The sequence below is a fragment of the Tarenaya hassleriana genome, unplaced genomic scaffold (genome assembly GCF_000463585.1).
Source record: "Tarenaya hassleriana unplaced genomic scaffold, ASM46358v1 Cleome7, whole genome shotgun sequence".
Classification (NCBI taxonomy): Eukaryota; Viridiplantae; Streptophyta; class Magnoliopsida; order Brassicales; family Cleomaceae; genus Tarenaya; species Tarenaya hassleriana.
The window spans coordinates 357,973-373,754 of NW_010969548.1; the positions used below are offsets into that span (position 1 = coordinate 357,973).

A 15,782-nucleotide genomic window follows, 5' to 3' on the forward strand; every position below is an offset into this window, starting at 1 on the left:
TTTTATGGTTAATGGAATGTTCATACTTCATAGTATTTTTCTTAGTTTTTAAAACGGTTATTTTGGTTATCCATATTTAAGTATGATAAATTATGATTATTTTTATAAAAATGGTATATTAAAGTTTTAAAATGTTATATATGAAATGAAATGTTGTATAACGTTTCATTTGAATCTATGTACCCTTCATGAAAATTATATTTTGTTTCAACCATAAATACCATAAAGTTTCATAGAAAGACAAATGACATTTTATTAAACCTTTGAAAACAAAAGTGTTGGTCTCTATAAATAAATAATTATATAAAGGAAAAAGAAAAAATATTCTTTTTTAAATTGATTATCCGTTTATTTATATAAAAAAACGGAATTTTTATTTGCCGATTATAGGACCAATAAATCAAAACCTTTGTCACTACATGTTATCTTAAAAATATATTCTGATAATCATATGTATCTGGTTAAACTGGAATACATTAAAAAAAATGCTCACACGTGTTCAAATGATATTCACATATCTTGGAACCTACGAATTTGTAACATGTGTTGACACATCCACTTCCGAGATATTGGCTCGTAGAATTCACTCTAAATTTGTTGGCCTTATTTAAGTTTGGTCCATTTTTTTTTGTTGATAAATCTATAAAAAAATTAATTTGTCAAATGAAAAATAATTTTTTAATTTTTCAATAATTTATTACCGTTGTAAAATGTACATTTTTATCAAACGTATCTTTATAATTTGTAAACTTATAAAATATATTATTATAATTTTCAAACTTATTTTTTAATCAACATCATTAAGATTTTTTTTATACCAATTAATAAATTTGTAAATTATAATGATATATTAAATAGATTTGAGAATAAATTTATTAAACTAAAAGTTTAGAATTTTATTTTTAATTATTTTTAAGTTTGAGAATTTTTATGAATTTTATATTTTTTTTAGTTTTACCAATATAATAATTACCTTTGAAATTTGTTTCAAAAAACACAAAAGATAAATTAAATAATAAAAAGACAAATATTGTACTGGACCGTCGTCTTCCGTCCAATTAACTGGTTATGAGTCTTATGACATTCTCTGCCGCTAAAAATAAATTATCTTTTACCTGGAAAAAATATTATTTCGTCGATATCCATGGATTTAAAAAAAAAAAAACAAATTTGGAGTGTTACTGACAAACAAGGAGTTACCCATCACAGTAAAAAAATATATAAAATGACAAAAATAAAAAATGAGAATAAAAATAAGTTAAAGAAGATAAATTAAAAATTCCTAATTTCCACCAAAAACAACAATTTTTTCACTGTCCTTGCTTTTCAGAATAGCTAAAGCTTGCGACTCTAACAAACCCAATCCTTTTTTTTTTCTGCTCAATCCATATTTCTCCTTCTTCGACGATCTTCGAATTTTGATTTTGGGAGACAAAGACATTGCATCTGATCCAACGATCGGCTTCGTATTTGGGTGAGGTTTCCTTTGATGTCGCGGTCTCGTTCTCTTGTTGTTCCGCGAAAAAAAAATGCGACATTGTCTAGATTTTGGGTTCCTATCGGTGATTTCGTTTCCTATTCTGGTGTTTTGCATGATCCGTCATTTTCGACAAAGTTTCTTTCTTTTCTGGTCCTTATTACCAAAATTTTCCTGTATTTTATGGTTAGTCTTGATTTTGCTCACCTAGGGTTTTTGTTGTATCATCTTACTACCCAGAGTTCTCTCCTCCGGTTTTATCTGCGGTGTTAATTTCTGGGAAAATTGTGGCTAATCTGTCTGTATGACATAAAATTTGTAACAACTATGTTTCCCCCATTTATGCATTTGGAGATTCTCACTTGAATACTTTGTTTAATCTGCATGAGTTTCTTTGATTTATGTCTGAGGTCATATTTTAGTTCGCTTTTCTATAAAATTTGGTAGAAATGATATGCACATTTCTTCTTTGTGTGCAGATTGCTTGAAATTTCTCGGGCAGTTACTTGTTGGAGTGGTTAGTCATCGACCAACATTCTCCCTTTAAGGGTAAGATGTCATAATCTAATCACTGCTCTGTTAAATTCTTCAGCTCTAAGTATATGTATCTTTTTGGTGGACAGATTAATCAGTCTGTGACAATGACAAGGGTTACACGTGATTTCGGGGATTCGATGCAGAAGAATGCTGTTCCTCCAGTGTCAGCAGATGTGAAATTTGCTTCCAGTAGATTCCCTAATTATAGAATTGGGGCTAATGATCAGATATTTGATGTAAAAGATGACCCTAAAGTGCTGTCCATGAAGGAAGTTGTTGCCCGTGAGACAGCACAGCTGCTGGAGCAGCAAAAGCGTTTGTCAGTTCGTGACCTTGCCAATAAGTTTGAAAAGGGTTTGGCTGCAGCTGCTAAGCTGTCTGAAGAGGTCTGATATATACCTTGATACTTGTTGAACTTGTTTGTACGTTGTTTTTTGCCGTCTGGATCAAGAGGTCGGACTTTTTTTATGTTAAGAGATCACATGCTTGCAATCTGTTGTAAGGTTTTGGAAATCTCACGGAAGAGGTCCCGGTTTACAATGGATTCTTTCAGAATGAAATGACATCTTTGCTGCGATATGAGCTAGTTGTTAGTTTATCTGTGATCACTCTGACAAATGATATGGCTTGCTTTTGCGTTCTGTGTAAGATGTTTTTGTCCGGTTCTCCTACCTGGGTCTTGGATATTTGTTTTGAAGCACGTAATTTATATTGGTTTGTTAGAGAGTAACATTTGTCTTCTTGGACTGACTTGTTTATTTCTATAACTGACTTCATCTGCTAGAATTATGAAATTTTATGCAGAATAAGGGAGTCTATTGGTGTAATAATTTGCGACTTAATATACTTGTAGAACACTCAGATCTAAGTCGATGTTGTTGAATGCAGGCGAAACTCAAAGAAGCAGCCTCCTTGGAAAAACATGTTCTTCTAAAGAAGCTTCGAGATGCGTTGGAATCTCTAAAAGGACGTGTGACTGGCAGAAACAGGGATGATGTAGAGGAAGCCATTGCCATGGTTGATGTTCTATTTCTTTTTTGAAATAATTGCTGTCTTGCAATCCGACAAAAACTCTCTCAGTTTTGATTCACAGCGAGTCTTTTTGTGGAGAGTATAATTTTTGTTGGGTTACATGAAAAAAGTGGAGATTTGTTTTTGGTTTTAGTGTTGCTAAAAGAAAGAGCCTGGATTTTCCTGTATTTGCCTAGGACATTTGGGTTAAACATATTTTGCTGTTTTTTTTTTCTACAGTTGATGTATGTTTGAATTTGAAAATTATCTCTGCTAGGTTGAAGCTCTTGCTGTTCAGTTGACTCAGCGAGAAGGTGAATTGTTCCAAGAAAAAGCAGAGGTGAAGAAATTGGCTACTTTTCTGAAACAGGTAAAAATGCTTCAAGACATCCATGCTTTCTCTTTCCTATCTTCGTTGTGTTGGATGATTTGGATGAGCGTGTATCCACTTCTCTTAAAATAATTTTTGTCGTCTGACATATTACATAGCTGTGCATTAGAGATTTAGAATCAATGTTTTGATTTTCCCTTGCTATGATTCAGAGATATTTGATTGCATTATTTCTACTGTTTAAATCACAAGTTGGATGTCATTCCTTACAAAACATAAGGTTCTAATCATCAATTTCTGGTCTCTTATCTGTTTCGTTCGTTTTCCATCTAAGTGCCTCTTCTGGGGTTTCTGGTCACAACTGGAAAGAAGGAATGCCCTTTGTTCTTTTTTCTTATTTGTGCCATTCTTCTGTGTTCCTTCACGTTAAAGCTGAACCAATTAGTTTTGTTGCCGTTTCTATTAGGCTTCAGAGGATGCTAAGAAACTTGTTGATGAGGAAAGAGCTTTTGCACGCTCTGAGATTGAGAGTGCAAAGGCCGCTGTACAGAGAGTGGAAGAAGCTTTGCATGAACATGAAAGAATCTCTAGAGTCTCAGGAAAGCAGGTATTTTGTGGGGAAAACCTATCATAATTCTGCTGTCTTATTCATGTGGTGTTGTTTAATAGTCCTATATGGATAGTTTCGTACAATCGCACTGCTAATTATAATGCATAATGTCATGTAGATGTCTCTCCCCTAATTTGTCCAAAGTAGTTATGCATTTTATATTTTATATCAGGACATGGAAGAGTTAATGAAGGAAGTTCAAGAAGCTAGGCGAATCAAAATGCTACATCAGCCGAGCAAGGTGAGTAGATGAAAGGTTTTTTTTTCTTCTATTTGACAACAGCTGCCGAGTGGCATTTGTTGTCTGAGTTGAATCTTTTGTAGTGTATTTTCAATAGTTATTGACTTTTTTCAGGTAATGGACATGGAGCATGAGCTTCGAGCATTGAGGAATCAACTTGCAGAGAAATCTAGATATTCTCTTGAACTACAAAAGATGGTCAGTTGAATGTTCCATGTATCAATTTTCATTTTACGACGTTATATTGCCTTGTGCTTTCATTAACTACTGGACGAGGTTATTTGGTATTGGCTTTGATGATGGAATGATGAATTTTGATATGTTTTGTTACTTCTCCATAATGTAGCTTGCAGTGTGCAAACAGAGCGAGGAAAAGATATCCCTTTTATATGAAATAGATGGTTCCGAAGCATTAGGTTCTTGTTTGCGGATCAAACCTTGCTCCGATGATGCCCCGGACATTTCCAAGTGTTCAATCCAATGGTACCGTTCATCTTCTGATGGCAGCAAGGAGCCTATATCAGGTGCACTAGACTTTTTCATTGGTAGCTTTCTTTCTAGTTTTTATTCAGATTATATCACTCTTTTTTCCTCTCAAACTAATCGGTGGTATATGGATGCCATAACCAGAATTGAGAAATATATACCCTCTAGGTCTAGCAAAATGAATATTTTATTTTAGCTGTTGTCCTCTCTCAGGTGCTACAAAACCGGCTTATGCTCCCGAGCCTATTGATGTTGGGAGAGTCTTGCTTGCTGAAATATTTTACGATGGCCATTCCCTTACATTATCTACTGTTGGGAAGATTGACCCAGGTTCATTCTGATCTTGATTCTTCAAATTGGATCTTGTTAATTCACCACGATTACTAGTTTGATTCTCTCGTTTGCTAGTAATTGTTTTTTCATTCTATTGATGGTTACCACTGCGATATTTTTCTTTCCCCCTTCGTCCATGATTTATTTTTAATAAAGAAAGCAAATATGACAATTAGCTAAAGCATGGCTTACATATTTCAGATTGTTGAAAAGTGAAATTAATTAAGATATACATTACCTAGCTCAATTATTTGTTTTTTTTTTTGAAAAAGAAACATTAACATATAGTCCTCATTTGGAGCAGCTGCTGGGTTGGGAAGCTATGTGGAGGCGTTGGTACGGAAACATGATGTTGATTTCAATGTATGTTTTCTCTCACCCTCTTGATATATGTTTTTTTAAATGGCTTTCCATTAGTAATTTAGTAATATTAATTCTCATGAATTTCTTAGCAGCATTTCAATTCAACTGTCCTTGCCTTTTGTTTTGTTCTATTGTGGCAGGTAGTAGTCACTCAAATGAGCGGGGAAGACCATCCATCAGAATCACTCCACGTGTTTCACGTGGGTAAGATGAGGATAAAGCTTTGCAAGGGGAACACGGTAATCGCGAAAGAATACTACTCTAGTGCAATGCAGGTAACTTGGCTCGTAAAAAAAGTCTTCCCTTCGTGATATTTTGTTCAAAATAAGACACCCAAAGATATCATGGTTTTTTTTACTGCATTACCCGATATTTCTACAGTCTAAATGATTGGAAGTCCGCTCACTCTTGATGAACTTTATTGTGTTATATAGCTGTGCGGAGTTAGAGGAGGTGGAAATGCTGCAGCACAGGCATTGTATTGGCAAGCGAAGAAAGGGGTTTCCTTTGTGATAGCTTTCGAGTCTGAGCGAGAAAGAAACGCTGCCGTCATGCTTGCACGGAGGTTTGCCTTTGACTGCAACGTAAGTAATTTTCATGCTAATTATGGGTGGGATAGTGAGATGCGGATATGTGCTAGTAAGCATTCTGTGTTTGCTTCAAAAAACTACACTTATCCACTTCCGATAGCTGAGTTGTTCTACATATGCACTTGAAACAGTGGATAAAGCGCTACACATTAAGCAGCATATAAAATCACGAAATTAGTAAAAAAAATTCCTGAACAAACATAGACTTTTAAATTCATATATCAAAACAAAAAAGTTGTCCCCAATTCCCAAACAAAACATGAAATTTTGTCATATTACCTGTTGTCCTAGTATGTCAAAATTTGGTAATTAGGGACAATATCATGTTTTATTTGGTTCAGATTATGATCTGGTAATTGAAAAGTTCATATAACCTCGGGATCGACGAGTTTTCTGGAACTGGAACTGCAGGTCACACTGGCCGGCCCAGACGACAGGCCTCCCTTGGAAAACTAATGAACCAACCCAGAGGCAGCAGACTAATTGTAATTAAATCTTACTTGAATGTATTCTTCTTGTCTCCGAGTCCCTTAGTTCCCAGCGTTTGGCATTTGTTTGATCACGAGTGTGTTTCCTTTTGGTGGGTTCCATCAGGCTTTTTCAGTGGTATTATCTCACTGGATCCGCCTCTCCCTTCTTAGTGTTCTCAAATGTGTGTAAGAACCATTTCCCCTCACGTCAATGTGGTGACGGTTGAAAGGTGATTGAGCTCAAAAGCTTTTGCTTGGTGAGGGCCGAGGGGTCTTTTGAATGATGTTGTTCTATAACTGCTGGCATTTGTAATGTTATTGTTAGTTCTATTCTCTTAGGCTTGTGTCTCTTTGTTTTGTCTGAGTGCTTTGCCATCTTGATAATGTGGCACCCATTTACTAGATTTATTTTAGGTGTATTTTATGAAATATGTTCTCTTTTAGAAATATATGAGAAAAAAATTTTTCTCTTTATTTTTATTTTTGTTTATTGGAATCGATAGATAAAAAAAATACAACAATTTTAATAATTCGTAGTTTCACAATCCAAATTAGAGTTTTGGTTGTCAATTCAACTTATTTTCTAACGTCACGGATTTTTTTGGGACAGAAAAGAATTTTTAAATTTTTTAAAAGTTTACAAAAACACCCTTGAGTTTCTTCTAGAAAACCTGAGCTCCTCCTACTTGAGCTTTCTTCGGGAACTAGCCTTGTCGGACTTTAGCATCGTTCTCTCTGCGTCGCCATCGATCTGGCTGCTGCCCATTGTTCGTGGAGTTCTTCTTCTTCCTCTTCTCCTTCTCCTGTGGTTAGATCTCCTTTTACTTTTGCGAATCTCACTTCTCCTTCTGTGTTCTCATTTTCTGTTTCTGTCGCTATGGATGTGTAGGGTTTATGAGGTCTATCCTCTTTTTGCGCCTGTTTAGTTTCTCGAGTACGAAATATTTCTATAGTTGGCAAAAACGATTGCATCGTTTCCAGGGATGGTTGTTTGATTCTGAGCACGTGTTATTACTACTTTGTTTTGCCTTTTTTCTGTCGCCATGGATTCTGAAAGGTTATGAGGTCTTTGGCTGTTTGATTTCCCGAGGATGAAACATTTCTGTAGTTGAAAAAAAACAACAGTGGCATCGATTACAGAGATGCGTGTTTGATTCTGTGCATTTTCTGTTATTACGTGTTAAATCTCTTTGTTTTTATCTTTTTAGATTGGGTGGACCTGTTATTATTCGTTTGGGGCTGATTGCAGATTGAAGCTCTCCGACATTAGAAAACCCTTGTTCTCCTCTTTTCAATGGCGGTATTTCCTCTTCTTTTCTTACCTTTCAGCGTCCCTCTTTTCTTACTTCGCGGCCATTTGACTCAGCTGTCTGTGTTTAGATCGACAAGATTTTTAAAGATGAAGCTAGTGAAGAGAAGGGAGAGCGTGCAAGGATGGTGAGCTTTCTGTTAATGAGATTCCGTCTAGAGATATGCAGATTTCAGATTAATTGTGTTGTTTCTGTGATGATTCTGATCAAGGTTTTTGTTTATAGGCGTCATTTGTCGGCGCAATGGCGATTGCTGACCTTGTTAAGACTACCTTAGGGCCAAAGGGGATGGTGCTTTTCGATACATTTATTTTTTGAATTAAGAGCTTTTCAAGTGTTATGTACTTGAGTTGATGTTGATTTATGCTCGAAAAATCATTCGGCAGGATAAAATTTTACAATCTACTGGTAGAGGACATGAAGTCACTGTTACGAATGACGGGGCCACCATTTTGAAGTCGTTGCACATAGACAACCCGGCGGCTAAAGTTCTTGTTGGTATGTATTCAGCTACATTTGCTCCGTTGAATAGTTCTGTACATTCTTTGTTTTAAACTTGGTATTTAATCATCATTTGTGTCACTGAATCTGATTTTCAGACATCTCAAAAGTTCAAGATGATGAGGTTGGCGATGGAACGACTTCTGTCGTTGTCTTGGCGGGTGAACTTCTGCGGGAAGCCGAAAAGTTGGTGGCTGCAAAGATTCATCCTATGACGATAATATCAGGTGCATATGGGATCCTAGTTTGAATGATAATAGTATATTTTCATTTCTGTGGATTGACGATGGTATATAATATTTTGTTTCTTAGGTTACCGAATGGCTGCAGAATGTGCTCGTAATGCTTTACTGAAAAGAGTTATGGATAACAAGGACGATGCAGGTATCGATATACAAACATCTAGCTAAACCTTATACAGTTGGCATAGTGAAGTAATGTTTTAGTTTTGTGGCATATGAACTCTATTAAAACACAAATTTTTGTCACACTGAACTTAAATGAAACATACTAGATTATTTTCTCCAAAGTTTGAGTCGGTGTGTTTATTTTATCTTACTCTCCAGTAACCTGGCAACATCTTCAAGATCTTTACCGTGTTGTGTTTGGTGCCTGTGCAGAAAAATTTAGGTCAGACTTGATGAACATTGCAATGACCACATTATGCTCCAAGATTCTCTCACAGGACAAGGAACATTTTGGACAAATGGCCGTCGATGCTGTTTTGAGGCTTAAGGTGCTGTTCTCTTTGTTAGTCTTCCTCCGGAACATATATGTTCATTCGATGTAGAAAGATCTTCAGTTGATGAATGTAGCAAAAAAAGGATGAAATCATTTGGATGAGTTAACTTTGCTATTAACTGCATGGTACAAGAAGTTTGTGTTCCTTTTTTATATTCTAAAGTCGGTGTTCCAACAGGGTAGCACAAACTTAGAAGCTATTCAAATCATCAAGAAACCCGGAGGCTCTCTAAAGGATTCATTTCTCGATGAAGGGTAAGTAAATACTTATTGGTGCCTTTGACTCATGATCAGATAGCTATAATTGTGAAACATTGGTGTTTGTTTCTTATACGTTTGATTGTGGTAACTAAGCTACTGTCTGTAACGAGCTTCTCAGTTTCATAACTTGTGCAGATTAATCTACGAATTTATGGGTTATAGAAATTTTGATGATATTAGTTACATTGTGTTGTTTGCTTTTTCTTCTTTCTGCAATCTGGTATTTTGTTTTGTAACATTATCAAACCAACTTTTATCTCTTTCAGGTTCATTCTTGACAAGAAGATTGGAATTGGACAACCAAAGCGCATAGAGAATGCAAATATTTTGGTTGCTAATACTGCAATGGATACTGATAAAGTGAAAATCTATGGTGCACGTGTGCGTGTGGATTCCATGTCAAAGGTTGCTGAGATCGAAGGGGCTGAGAAGGAAAAGATGAGAGAAAAAGTTCAGAAGATCCTATGCCACGGGATCAACTGCTTTGTCAATAGACAGTTGATCTACAATTTCCCCGAGGAACTCTTTGCAGATGCTGGTGTACTCGCAATCGAGCATGCTGACTTTGACGGGATAGAACGCCTTGCTTTGGTTACGGGCGGTGAGATTGCTTCAACCTTTGACAACCCAGAGTCTGTTAAGCTTGGACACTGCAAACTCATCGAAGAGATCATGATTGGCGAGGACAAGTTGATCCATTTCTCCGGTGTTGAGATGGGTGAGGCTTGTTCGATTGTTCTAAGGGGTGCCAGGTACAATTTCCCCTCACATTTACTCGAATTTCAACCTCTAATCTTTCCCTGAGGACATGTTCGAGTTGTGGTTCTGTTCTTGCAGCCAGCATGTTCTCGACGAGGCAGAAAGATCCCTCCATGATGCCTTGTGTGTGCTTTCTCAAACTGTGAACGACACAAGGGTTCTGCTTGGAGGTGGATGGCCAGAGATGGTGATGGCGAAAGAAGTGGATGAGCTGGCCCGGAAAACCGCTGGCAAAAAGTCTCATGCCATTGAAGCCTTCTCACGTGCTCTCGTGGCTATCCCAACCACCATTGCTGACAATGCCGGCCTAGACAGTGCAGAGTTGGTCGCCCAACTCCGAGCCGAGCATCACGACGAAGGGTCTAATGCAGGAATCGACGTCATCTCTGGATCTGTAAGTAACAGTAAACTGTCATTGCTTTTTAACCTATAAGAAAACTACTAAACCAAATCCAGCGTTTATAGTTAGGTAACCATTTTGAAACTTGAACTTTGGCCTGCACATATCCAAACTCTGAATGTTAGCAGCATTCTCAAATATGTTCAATATATTGTTTCATGGGTTAGATATAAAATTGATTTCTACAGTCAAAAGATTGCAACTTTGGCGTGAAACTCGAACGATGCCAATGCCCGAGAAATTTAACGATCCTGGGCTTGTGATTCTCGAAAACCTTCGCAGGTGGGGGACATGGGGGAGCGTGGAATCTACGAGGCGTTCAAAGTGAAGCAAGCTGTTCTGTTATCGGCGACAGAAGCGGCTGAGATGATTCTCCGAGTAGATGAGATCATCAAATGTGCTCCCAGGAGGAGGGAAGACAGGATGTGATGAAGCAACTCTCTTCCCCTTCTTAAGATTCTGCTTGTCTTTTTGTCTCCACTAGTGTATGATGTTCCGAGCCATCGTTATTCCCTTCCAATCTTTTCTTTTTCCTGCAAAAATCATTTATGGTTTTGATTTTGACTCGTTAAGTGTTGGTCGGATCTTGTTTATTTCATTTGCCTAATGTTTTCTTCTATATGTGTCAATCACCATATTAACAATGTGCTTTAGTCGAGTCTGCGGTGGTTTATTTTGTTCATTACTAGATAATTGAACCAATTTGAATCGAATGGTTATGATTTTTTTAAAATCGAAAAACCTAAATCCGAATCAAATCAAATAAAAAATAACAAAAAAATAGCTTTTTTAAGAAAATGTGTATTTTTATTGTAATCGAATCGAATATAAACTGAATATAATTGAACCGAATCGAATCAAATTTAATTGTAGCCGTTGGAGAATTTTTTTTTTGAAAAATTTTATAAATGATTTTACCAATTTATATCATAAAACTATACATAAAATAATTTATCAAAACGAATTGTTAAACTATTTTGTAAAATTAATTGATCATGCTATACATATAATTAACTAATTATTGAGGAAACAAATAATTTATAATTAATTTACCGATATATGAAAGAATTTATAAAACTTTTTTCGTATAAATGACCATCAATAAATTTATATTATATATAATAATATTTTGCATGATGAATATTTATTAATTTATATAGATTAGGTAATATAACTATTTATATGTGGCGGTATTACCTGTGTACAGAAGTAGAATAATTCAGGCGGCATTGCCATCCATAAAGAATAAATACAATAGTCTATTAATAAGTAAGGCGACATAACCGTCCAATATTAATAATTAAGGCGGCATAGCCTTCCAATAACAAATAAATAATTAAGGTGGCAAAGCCGACCAAATTAATAATTAAGACGGCACAACCGCCCAATAAAGAATAAATATTTAAGGCGGCATAGCCGTCCAGATTAACAATTAAGGCGGCATAACCGTCCATGAATAATAATCAAGGTAGCATAACCGTCCATAAATTAATTATAAAGAATATCGGTATTCATATATAGCTTGTGGTTAATTCCACTCAAGTATTAATGAATACATGTATATATTATACGAACGAAAATATTATTATTAAAGATAAATTATCTTATATTTAGTTGTGGGAGAGCGCTCGTGCTGATAACGTGTTATGAAATCGGGGAAATATAAATGATCCGGATATTAGATCGTTAGCTATAACCAAAAACGGTATTTTAGGAGAATGAAGAAGAATGTATTTCTTATTACTCTCTCTTGAAAGCGTACAAATGAATGAATCCAAATGGTTTATTTATAAAAATCTCGAAGTTAATGTTTACGTATACGGTCGGTGTGAACAATACCGTATATATGAACAGTAAGTCGATATGAACAATAACGGTGGACTCTACCATAAATATATTTTATTTATATCAGCATTCGAATTCTCGGTTACTCGAATGTTTTTTTATAAATCAGATTTGGATTTGGACCGAGAGGTCAATGAATTGCAGGTCGATGCAGGCTGCTTGCACAGATTGCTGACGTGTCAATATGGTTACTGATGAAAGACCGGTTCGAGCAGTATCCGACCTGCCAGCTGAAATTCCAGGGACATTTTCGGAAATTCATTCCAGAGCCAGCCCTATAACACCACACATCGCTAACAAACTTCTCCTATCACCGGCTCTCTCGTCCTCGGATCCTCGCTCTAGGGTTTTAGCTTCTCTTTCTCTCAGGTTCGTTTCTCTTCTCTCAGATCTATCTTTACGTTTTCGATGCTTTGATGTTCTGTTTCGATTCGAGCTTTCCGTCCATTTCGTGTTATTGCTCCGTTGATTTCCTGTGTTTATGATTTTATCTTAGTTTTCTCTGGTTTCTCATGGTGCTTGGATGGATATGGTTTTGAGATTTGTTGATCAGTATTTCGTTTTTCATCTGTGTGGATTTTTTTTTTGTGTTTCCTTGGTTTTATTCCGATTTCGTGTAAGAGGTTTTATCCCTATGCTGAGGTTTAGGTGTTGTTGTTGTTCGGAAACGTTGGATTGATTATCGTTCATTTTTTGTGTTTTCGGTAATCATTTTTTTCTGTCTTTTACTCAGATTTTGGAATCAGATGCCTGTTTTGGATACAAGGTTGTCTTTTGCTCCTTGAACATGAATTTGCGATCTGTGTTTATCGGTCTCTATGTATTGTGTTGTTCTTTGACTTAATCTGATTGCTCTATTGGTTGTATTGCTTTGATCAGTTGAGTTTTTCCAGCTAAACTTTTGGAATCTTTGCGTGGCTAACAAATCTTTTGGATTCAGAGGTTTTGTCTTAATCTGAGTGCTTCATGTGTTTGCGGCATTATGTCTTAATGCTTCATGTTGGTTGGAAACTTTCAATCGATGATTGTTGATTTTCTTGTATTTGCTGCCGTATCTGTGTATACTGTGTATGTTGTGTCATTTTCTTGGATCTGCATATGAATTTCTTTCTTTCTGTGTTTGTCTTGGTATTTTGGATTCAGATGCTTGTGTTTCATACTGGTTGTATGTGGTTCATTCAGCATAAACTTGCGATTATTGAGTTTATCAGCCATTTTTTTACGGTGCCTGTCTTTTTTACATTATATGTTTTTTCATCAATTTTCTTGATGTGGTTACTTCTTGAGCATTTTGCTGAGTGGCTTGGAATCATTGTATGGCGTATCAATAAATTCTTCACGTAGTGGCTTATAAAATATTCCGTGATGAGTTATTGGTTGTCTTCCATGGTGATTCTTCTTTATGTATCAGTCATTTGCTTCCAATTTTCGATGAGTCTGCCAATTTATTAATTTTTATTACCTTTATTTCAATTGCGATGGTGCCAAGTTCAGATTGGCTAATTGTTCTCGTATTGACAGATCTGAGCACAAGACTACACCATGGGTAAGGAAAAGGTTCACATCAACATTGTTGTCATTGGACATGTCGACTCTGGAAAGTCAACGACCACTGGCCATTTGATCTACAAGCTTGGAGGTATCGATAAGCGTGTTATCGAAAGGTTTGAGAAAGAAGCTGCTGAGATGAACAAGAGGTCATTCAAGTATGCATGGGTGCTGGACAAGCTCAAGGCAGAGCGTGAGCGTGGTATCACCATCGATATCGCCCTGTGGAAGTTTGAGACCACAAAGTACTACTGCACTGTCATTGATGCACCTGGCCACAGGGACTTTATCAAGAACATGATTACTGGTACTTCCCAGGCTGACTGTGCTGTTCTCATCATTGACTCCACCACTGGAGGTTTTGAAGCTGGTATCTCCAAGGATGGCCAGACCCGTGAGCACGCCCTTCTTGCCTTCACTCTTGGTGTGAAGCAAATGATTTGCTGTTGCAACAAGGTAAAAGACATGTTCTTACTTTACATATTTTGCTTGTGTTAATTGACTGAAATGATGTTGCCTGATACGAATGTTTCTTTGTTGACAACAGATGGATGCCACTACCCCCAAGTACTCGAAGGCAAGGTACGATGAAATCGTTAAGGAAGTTTCATCCTACTTGAAGAAAGTCGGTTACAACCCCGACAAGATCCCGTTCGTTCCCATCTCTGGTTTTGAGGGTGACAACATGATTGAGAGGTCAACCAACCTTGACTGGTACAAAGGTCCGACCCTCCTTGAGGCCCTTGACCAGATTAATGAGCCCAAGAGGCCAACAGACAAGCCCCTACGTCTCCCTCTTCAGGATGTCTACAAGATTGGTGGTATTGGAACTGTCCCTGTGGGTCGTGTTGAGACTGGTATCCTCAAGCCCGGTATGGTTGTGACCTTTGGTCCCTCTGGACTGACCACTGAGGTCAAGTCCGTCGAAATGCACCACGAGGCTCTCCAAGAGGCTCTCCCGGGCGACAATGTCGGGTTCAACGTGAAGAACGTTGCAGTCAAGGATCTCAAACGTGGTTTTGTCGCCTCCAACTCCAAGGATGATCCAGCCAAGGAAGCAGCCAATTTCACATCACAGGTCATCATCATGAACCACCCTGGTCAGATTGGGAACGGTTATGCACCGGTTCTCGACTGTCACACCTCCCACATCGCTGTCAAGTTTGCGGAGATACTAACAAAGATAGACAGGAGGTCGGGTAAGGAGCTAGAGAAAGAGCCAAAGTTCTTGAAGAACGGGGATGCTGGGTTTGTGAAGATGATACCGACAAAGCCCATGGTGGTGGAGACATTCTGGGAGTCCCCGCCATTGGGACGGTTCGCCGTGAGGGACATGCGCCAGACAGTGGCGGTGGGTGTCATCAAGAGCGTGGAGAAGAAGGACCCCAGCGGTGCCAAGGTGACCAAGGCGGCCGCCAAGAAGGGTGCCAAGTGAACCGTGCAGCAGGATGTCCCGTGCTACTGCCGCCACGGTAGCAATAAAATATGTGTCTTACGTTATGATGGTTGTTTGGGTCATTTTCCTTGGTTTTCGCAGAACTGGGTTCTGGACCGACGGTGGCAGTTGTGATTTTTTGTGTTTGGGTTTGTTTTGTGTTCCTCTGTTTTTGCAGGTTGATTAAAAACTTATTTGTGGGTGTTTGGATAATTGTTTCTTTCCTCTGGTATTTATAGTTTGTTGATTTGGATAAATTCGTCAATTTCCATAGATACCCCAAAATTTTGGTTTTTTTATATCCACTAAAACATCATAATTCCTTACATTATTATGTCGATATCCACTTCCAAACAATCTAGTTTTTTTCTTTTTTTAAGTTAAAAGACTTAGCTGCATAATCTCTTTATTTTTTTGAAATTTTGACACATAATCAGTCGATATAATTAAAATTTTGTTTTAAAAAATACAATATTGTTTAAGAAGATAACTTAGGAATGTACATGTAGGGATGTCAAAGGAGCCAATTCGCA

The 15,782-nt window shown here is 37.1% G+C and overlaps 3 protein-coding genes across 6 annotated transcripts; all 3 read left to right on the forward strand.

Annotated features, from left to right (window-relative positions):
- The first annotated feature begins 1,309 nt into the window (after positions 1-1,309).
- Positions 1,310-6,788, forward strand: LOC104800467 (stomatal closure-related actin-binding protein 1). 2 transcript variants are annotated; one of them, XM_010523271.1, is made up of 14 exons: positions 1,310-1,474; positions 1,957-2,026; positions 2,101-2,400; positions 2,903-3,031; positions 3,303-3,395; positions 3,823-3,963; positions 4,139-4,207; positions 4,322-4,405; positions 4,554-4,731; positions 4,907-5,023; positions 5,331-5,389; positions 5,530-5,664; positions 5,824-5,973; positions 6,391-6,788. In XM_010523271.1, exons 3-14 carry the CDS (start codon positions 2,119-2,121, stop codon positions 6,433-6,435), a joined length of 1,482 nt encoding a protein of 493 aa, XP_010521573.1. In that variant the 5' UTR covers positions 1,310-1,474; positions 1,957-2,026; positions 2,101-2,118; the 3' UTR covers positions 6,436-6,788. The 2 variants fall into 2 exon arrangements, with proteins under 2 accessions (XP_010521573.1, XP_010521574.1); XM_010523272.1 differs by lacking the exon at positions 1,310-1,474 and adding an exon at positions 1,757-1,779.
- Positions 6,789-7,137: 349 nt separating this feature from the next.
- On the forward strand, positions 7,138-11,074 carry LOC104800468 (T-complex protein 1 subunit beta). 3 transcript variants are annotated; one of them, XM_010523273.1, is made up of 12 exons: positions 7,138-7,257; positions 7,658-7,749; positions 7,830-7,886; positions 7,985-8,050; positions 8,146-8,257; positions 8,359-8,487; positions 8,573-8,644; positions 8,881-8,996; positions 9,180-9,256; positions 9,529-10,014; positions 10,100-10,415; positions 10,704-11,074. In XM_010523273.1, exons 2-12 carry the CDS (start codon positions 7,744-7,746, stop codon positions 10,848-10,850), a joined length of 1,584 nt encoding a protein of 527 aa, XP_010521575.1. In that variant the 5' UTR covers positions 7,138-7,257; positions 7,658-7,743; the 3' UTR covers positions 10,851-11,074. The 3 variants fall into 3 exon arrangements, with proteins under 3 accessions (XP_010521575.1, XP_010521577.1, XP_010521576.1); XM_010523275.2 differs by having other exon boundaries at positions 7,699-7,749; XM_010523274.2 differs by lacking the exon at positions 7,138-7,257 and adding an exon at positions 7,330-7,348.
- A 1,451-nt stretch (positions 11,075-12,525) lies between these two features.
- LOC104800469 (elongation factor 1-alpha) lies at positions 12,526-15,508 on the forward strand. Its single transcript, XM_010523276.2, has 3 exons — positions 12,526-12,635; positions 13,788-14,270; positions 14,362-15,508. Exons 2-3 carry the CDS (start codon positions 13,809-13,811, stop codon positions 15,247-15,249), a joined length of 1,350 nt encoding a protein of 449 aa, XP_010521578.1. The 5' UTR covers positions 12,526-12,635; positions 13,788-13,808; the 3' UTR covers positions 15,250-15,508.
- Positions 15,509-15,782: the final 274 nt, after the last annotated feature.

Excerpts from the sequence above, each read along its gene's own strand:
- LOC104800467 (XM_010523271.1), top strand. The coding sequence starts at position 2,119 with ATGACAAGGGTTACACGTGATTTCGGGGATTCGATGCAGAAGAATGCT. Across the intron at positions 3,396-3,822 it reads TGGCTACTTTTCTGAAACAG|GCTTCAGAGGATGCTAAGAA; the intron begins GTAAAAATGCTT and ends CGTTTCTATTAG. Across the intron at positions 3,964-4,138 it reads CTAGAGTCTCAGGAAAGCAG|GACATGGAAGAGTTAATGAA; the intron begins GTATTTTGTGGG and ends ATTTTATATCAG.
- LOC104800468 (XM_010523273.1), top strand. Across the intron at positions 8,051-8,145 it reads CCTTAGGGCCAAAGGGGATG|GATAAAATTTTACAATCTAC; the intron begins GTGCTTTTCGAT and ends ATCATTCGGCAG. Across the intron at positions 10,416-10,703 it reads TCGACGTCATCTCTGGATCT|GTGGGGGACATGGGGGAGCG; the intron begins GTAAGTAACAGT and ends AAACCTTCGCAG.
- LOC104800469 (XM_010523276.2), top strand. The coding sequence starts at position 13,809 with ATGGGTAAGGAAAAGGTTCACATCAACATTGTTGTCATTGGACATGTC. Across the intron at positions 14,271-14,361 it reads TGATTTGCTGTTGCAACAAG|ATGGATGCCACTACCCCCAA; the intron begins GTAAAAGACATG and ends TGTTGACAACAG.